The 6,299-nt window shown below is 37.6% G+C and overlaps 1 protein-coding gene across 3 annotated transcripts in view; it reads left to right on the top strand.

The window, feature by feature from the left end:
• LOC107745176 (ubiquitin carboxyl-terminal hydrolase 16-like) overlaps nucleotides 1-6,299 on the top strand; it is a 16,549-nt gene that overhangs the window by 4,679 nt on the left and 5,571 nt on the right. For 2 of the 3 annotated variants that reach the window (XM_016559025.1, XM_016559027.1), the window contains exons 1-10: nucleotides 3,249-3,389; nucleotides 3,720-3,800; nucleotides 3,892-4,076; nucleotides 4,256-4,356; nucleotides 4,443-4,558; nucleotides 4,773-4,975; nucleotides 5,060-5,155; nucleotides 5,246-5,376; nucleotides 5,617-5,704; nucleotides 5,848-5,929. In XM_016559025.1, the coding sequence (XP_016414511.1) occupies nucleotides 3,740-3,800; nucleotides 3,892-4,076; nucleotides 4,256-4,356; nucleotides 4,443-4,558; nucleotides 4,773-4,975; nucleotides 5,060-5,155; nucleotides 5,246-5,376; nucleotides 5,617-5,704; nucleotides 5,848-5,929 (1,063 nt within the window). In that variant the 5' untranslated portion in view covers nucleotides 3,249-3,389; nucleotides 3,720-3,739. Of the gene's footprint in view, nucleotides 1-3,248; nucleotides 3,390-3,719; nucleotides 3,801-3,891; nucleotides 4,077-4,255; nucleotides 4,357-4,442; nucleotides 4,559-4,772; nucleotides 4,976-5,059; nucleotides 5,156-5,245; nucleotides 5,377-5,616; nucleotides 5,705-5,847; nucleotides 5,930-6,299 lie in introns of those variants that run through there. The other variant, XM_016559026.1, reaches the window with a different exon arrangement.

Below are 6,299 nucleotides of genomic sequence, written 5' to 3' on the forward strand. Positions count from 1 at the left end.
GCTGACTGGAATTTTTGCTGGAATGCAGTTTAAATTTAACATATATTTCATTTTATTTCGGCTAATTAATAGACCATAATTATAAATACTATAGTGTTTCGTTGAGGAATTAATCATTCACGTAGTTTCATTTGTAAATGAAAGCACAACACACTCATTTATCACACATGGGCATAAATACAATCATAAAGTCAAAACTTTATTGGCATAATTGTCAGGCGTTTATTTGCTAAATATATGGTAGGCTAGCAAATGCTAGCATAATTATATAAAACGTTAACTAGGTAAAGCGATAAACAAATTGAAAAGGGGAAATAAGCATATAACAATAAATATACAAATATAGCCCTAATAAGTTAATGTAATAATAATAATAATATACAAATATTAAATTAAATGTTTAATGTTAATAAAAATGTTTTATCCATTTTTGATAATCCCGGGTTGCTATGGTCACGCAAGTTTGTTTACGCATTAAACTCGTGGCCACGAGAAAAATGTCGTTCTCTCAACATAGCATCTCGAAGCCACGACATAATATCACGTTCCCACGAGTTATGATGTCGTGGCCACGACAAAACTAAGTGAACCTACCATGTCACCTCCCGGGCACCGTACGATAACACTGCAACCGGAGTTTTTGAAAATCTTCACCCTGGCAGGAGTTTTCAAAAATGTTTGGTTTCAGTGACGCAGGGCCTTAGGCCATGTCCACCAAGTACACACCTACACGGATATTTTTTAAAAATAATAAATTTTTCCTTCTTCCGCTTTAAAAAAAATCTTCGTCCACATGAGAACGCAAACGCATGCTATGAAGGACTGTCAAGAGCATGCCAAACCAACAGGTGGCGATATAATCTCAACCGTAAAGCCATGTTGGCCAATCAGAAGCCTGAAAAAGTTTCCAGTAGGCGGAGATAACAGCGCAGGCTCCGACGTCACAAGCCAAAAACTCCGGTTTCGCTGTCTACACGATAACACTGCAACCGGAGTTTTTGAAAATCTTCACCCTGGCAGGCGTTTTCAAAAATGTTAGTTTCAGTTAACTGGTGCTGCGTTTGCGTGTGGACGAACGGCCAGACCGCGTAGAAAAAGCTGCGGTTTATAAAATAACCGCGTTCTTGTGGACAGCTCAAGACTTCTCTCTATTCCTTAGTAAAAGTTTGTCTCAGCAGCTTTGTGAATAGGTTTGACTAAAACTCTTAGCTAAAAACTTTTACTGCTATTTAGGAGAACTCTTAGTGGTAAGATAACATGCTTTGTGAATACGGGCCCAGATCTCCAAATTCTTCAGATGTTAATCTTATTGAGCATCTGTGGGATGTCCTGGACCAACCACTTCAATCCATGACGGCTCAACCTCACAACTCAAGGACAGGAAGGATCTACTGCTAATGTCTTAGTGCCAGATACAACTGGACACCTTCAGGGGTCTAGTCTGTCACTCGGCGGGTCGTGCTGTTTGGTCTGCACAAGTAGGACCAAAACCATATTAGACGGGAGGCCATAATGTTTTGGTTCATCAGTGTATTCATTCTCTACGCATAATACACCTATTTGGAATAACAGCTCTATCATATGTAGGATTAAATCACTATTTTTAGAGATTGGATGGATGATTTTTTATTTATATATTGTTATTTGGGGAGTTTTGCAGAAGGTATAATCATTATATAAACATTAAACAATCTGACAAAGTTCATAAATGTATTCCAAAGTCTGTTCTAATAGTCAGCAGAAATTCAGTGCCTCATATGACTGATGTTCCTCATTTGCCATTGTTAACCACAAATGGGACGCTTGACTGATTGCACAGACACTTTTGGAAGAGAGCTGAACTGGATGAAGACATCACTGAATCATCAATGAACTGACTTTAGCTGGAAAATGACTCTTTTGGATTTTGTTATTCTCTTGCATTATTGAAGCTATTTTCCTGTCGACACTGTACAGCTGCTTTGACACAATATTGTATAAAGCACTATATAAATAAAGGTGACTTGACTTAACTTGACTTGATTTTGCAGGTGAATTTCAATGATACACAATTTTTACAATTTGACAAATGATACTTTTCCAATACAATGCAGCAGGAATGGGGTGTCAATTATTATCATTTATTTTATTTTTTTTGAGAAAATGAGAACTGTGTAGTTAACAATATAGGCTCTAACCTTTGGTGTAATAATAGAAGATGGCTGTATTGGGGTTGTATTAAAATGTTTTTATTTTATTTTAATTTTACAGTGCAAGACAAGTACCTGAAATGTAAAGCACTGTTAAATGTGTTTCTTTTCATTTAATATAAGAACAGACTTTTTGGCTCCTGACAAAACTAGTTTACAAATACAAATATCATCATACAATAATAATGGCTAACCATTAGGTTCGCAGGCCAAAGACCAGCAAATCTATTTTCTCAAGGAGATATAAAAAACCTCAAAAACTATCAACAAATGGGGAGTTTGAGCATATTTTCTGAGTATAAATATAGTCTAATTAACATCTATGTGTATAGCCTTTGTATGTATATGTATATTTGTTTATTTTTATTTATGTGTTACCCCATGAGATGGGATCCCGTTTAGAGGAAGACAATAAATATGTGCCCTGCCATATCTTCATTTAAATATGCTTCAGTCAGACTTTTATTTTGAAATGAACTAAAGCGGAATGGAGCGTCACCCGGAAATAGTCAGAACATGCGTTACACTGATGGTTTTAATGCAATTTGTGTGGCTATAAACCGTTTAATTACGGGAATTTGGATGGATGAATTTCCCTTGTTTTTATTTTAGAGTTAGGGTTAATTTTACAGTGCAAGACAAGTACCTGAAATGTAAAGCACTGTTAAATGTGTTTCTTTTCATTTAATATAAGAACAGACTTTTTGGCTCCTGACAAAACTAGTTTACAAATACAAATATCATCATACAATAATAATGGCTAACCATTAGGTTCGCAGGCCAAAGACCAGCAAATCTATTTTCTCAAGGAGATATAAAAAACCTCAAAAACTATCAACAAATGGGGAGTTTGAGCATATTTTCTGAGTATAAATATAGTCTAATTAACATCTATGTGTATAGCCTTTGTATGTATATGTATATTTGTTTATTTTTATTTATGTGTTACCCCATGAGATGGGATCCCGTTTAGAGGAAGACAATAAATATGTGCCCTGCCATATCTTCATTTAAATATGCTTCAGTCAGACTTTTATTTTGAAATGAACTAAAGCGGAATGGAGCGTCACCCGGAAATAGTCAGAACATGCGTTACACTGATGGTTTTAATGCAATTTGTGTCGCTATAAACCGTTTAATTACGGGAATTTGGATGGATGAATTTCCCTTTACAGAGATTTAAATGAATTTGGTGGCTTCGTAAGTAGACGTAAACTGTTTTTGCCATGTTTTTCTTTTGAAAATCAAAGCTGTTGCAGTTAATTTATATTTTCAGTGGATTTAACGTCCAATATTTATTGTATATTAATCACTTAATCTTTAAATTGGTGCCACTTTATTACTTTTCTCAAAGTATTTGGCATCGGAGAGTGGTATTTGCAGAGACAGTCATAAACGACCTCCTGTCTTCACAACAGTCAAACATTGGCGTTCATTTGATATAATAAAAGTATTATGTTGTATTATTATGACTTATGTTGTATTATTATGTGTTGTTAATATACATGTCATGTTTTTAACCCCATTCAGGTGCTCTTCTAAAAACCAAAATGGGTAAAAAGAAGGAGAAAGACATTAGTCCTCGAGCAGACAGCAGCACTGAAACAGCAGGTACATGTATGACAGCTGCCCAGAACAATGATCTGCTGACAGTGATTTTAATCATGAAACCTCACTCATGATTCTCCTGCTGCTTTGTAAGGGGTTTCCTGCACTCACATCCGTAAAGGAACAGAGCACAACTTACTGAAGAAAGCCGGTCTGAATGAGCAATGGAGCTCGTGTCAAGACTGTGAGCCGGACAAACCTGTTGAACAGCAGATCTTAGAGAATGAAACTGACAGAGAAAGTCCAGCTGTGTGGATGTGCCTGAAATGCGGCCACAGAGTAAGTGATCAGGGTTTAGTAACAGGACTTCGTAAGCCTAAGTTGAATGTAGAACCATTGTCACCAATGGAGCTACGATCAACTTAGGCTTACGATGCTTTTGGGAAATGCAGCCCAGGTGATTTATGACATGTTGCTATTGGCCAGTTGCACATAAACAATGTTGTGATCCTCATCAGGGCTGCGGGAGATCGGAGAATCAGCATGCGATCAAGCACTACGAGACGCCTCGATCTGAGCCACACTGTTTAGTGCTCAGTCTGGACGTGTGGAGCGTCTGGTAAGTGACACGCATCCACCTCCTCACTGAAATGTGGCAGGGTTTGTGTGTTCAGACCTCTTACCTTCTGCTCCGATGTGCTGCAGGTGTTACATCTGTGATGATGAAGTTCAGTTTTCCAGCACGGGGCAGCTGGCGCAGCTGATCACAAACATTAGAAAACAAGTGCTGTCGGATCCTGGCAAGAGGAGTTCCAACGGAAGTAGGTGTTTTAGAGGTTTTAGAGCCATTTGCACTTATATAATGGCAGTAGTAGTTGACCAATAAGTGTTTTTTAATGTATTTGTTTGAAAGAAGACAGAATAGCCAAATAGTCAAAATTGACCAGTGCATGAAATAGTAACATGTTTTTGCTTGTAGCGTCTTTCCTAAAAAAAACCCCCAAAAAAACATAAATTTGCAAACATACTCTGCAGAAAGCAAGACGGAAGAGCGTTCAGTGACGAATCCTGCAGAGCAAACGCTGGAGAACGAGAACAAGGAGAAGCAGAAGAGCAGCTCAAAACATGATGACAGCCCCAAAAGACAGAAAGCAGCAGCCGCAGGAAGCTCTAGTGTCGTGAGCGTCAGGGGTCTCAGTAATCTGGGCAACACGTGTTTCTTCAATGCAGTCATGCAGGTACAGAGTTTGAGACGCTTCACATGAGAAACAGAAATATGCATGCAAGCTCTGCAAACCCCGATGTTCTCGTCTCTCTCTCAGAATTTATCGCAGACGCAGTTTTTGCGAGAACTGCTGAACCAGATCACAGATGAGAAGAGCTGCTTCACCATCACACCTGCAGTGTCTTCTGAGCTGGTACTGATGCTGAGCCGCATTATGTCCTTTTCTGGTTCTTTTTATGCATGAAGCTTCATCTAACAGGATGTTTTCACATCATGTTTTCAGGAACTTCTTCAGATCCAGCTGGAAAGGCCCGGGTCGCTCACACTGGCTATGTGCCAGTTTCTGAATGAAATCCAGGAGACCAAGAAAGGTGTCGTGACCCCTAAAGAACTCTTCACACAAGTGTGTAAAAAGTAAGTAGCTACACAGTGTAGTCACCTCATAATAAGAGAAAAGTTCTGTTTTACTGATGTATTTGATACCTGCATGTCCTAAAATGTTTCTATTTCATATATTTGGTCTCTTGGTCGCTGGAATCCTGAAAAAAAAAAAACTCTACTAATTTTTCACAATATTAATGTTTTTTCAGTATTTTTGATCAAATACATTCAGCCTTGTTGACCAGGAGTCTTGTTATGAACTATTTTTCACAGAGCTCCACGCTTTAAAGGCTTTCAGCAGCAGGACAGTCAGGAGCTTCTGCGGTACCTTCTGGACGGCATTAGAGCAGAAGAAGTGAAAGTATGAACCTCTAACAGGACGTGAATACAAACCAGATGAAATGCTTGTTTTCTTGTCACTTGAAACGACTTTAAAAATGTTTGAGACATTTTGGTTGAACTAAATCCTTCTTTTACTCTGTGTTTATGTCCTGTCATTTTTAGAGAGTAAATTCTGGAATTCTGGAGGCTTTGAAAAACTCTGGCAAAAGCATTGAGGCTGAGCAGATGAAAAAGGTTATTAAAGGTACAAATCATTGTCAGATTACCAAAATGGCAATTACATATTTTAGAGCATGAATAAACCCAAAACTTTTATATATATATATATATATATATACAAACTTGAAATCGCATCATATGACCCCTTTAATACACGAGTTTCACAATTTGAGTTGAATTACTGAAATAAACGAACTTTTCGACGACATTCTAATTTATTGAGATTCACCTGTATATATATGTGATATATGTGACCCTGGAGCACAAAACCAGTCTTAAGTTGCTGGGGTATATTTGTAGCAATAGCCAAAAATACATTGTATGGGTCAAAATTATTGATTTTTCTTTTATGCCAAAAATCATTAGGATATTAAGTAAAGATCATGTTCCATGAA

This window comes from Sinocyclocheilus rhinocerous, unplaced genomic scaffold (genome assembly GCF_001515625.1).
Source record: "Sinocyclocheilus rhinocerous isolate Xijiao unplaced genomic scaffold, SAMN03320098_v1.1 scaffold257, whole genome shotgun sequence".
Classification (NCBI taxonomy): domain Eukaryota; kingdom Metazoa; phylum Chordata; class Actinopteri; order Cypriniformes; family Cyprinidae; genus Sinocyclocheilus; species Sinocyclocheilus rhinocerous.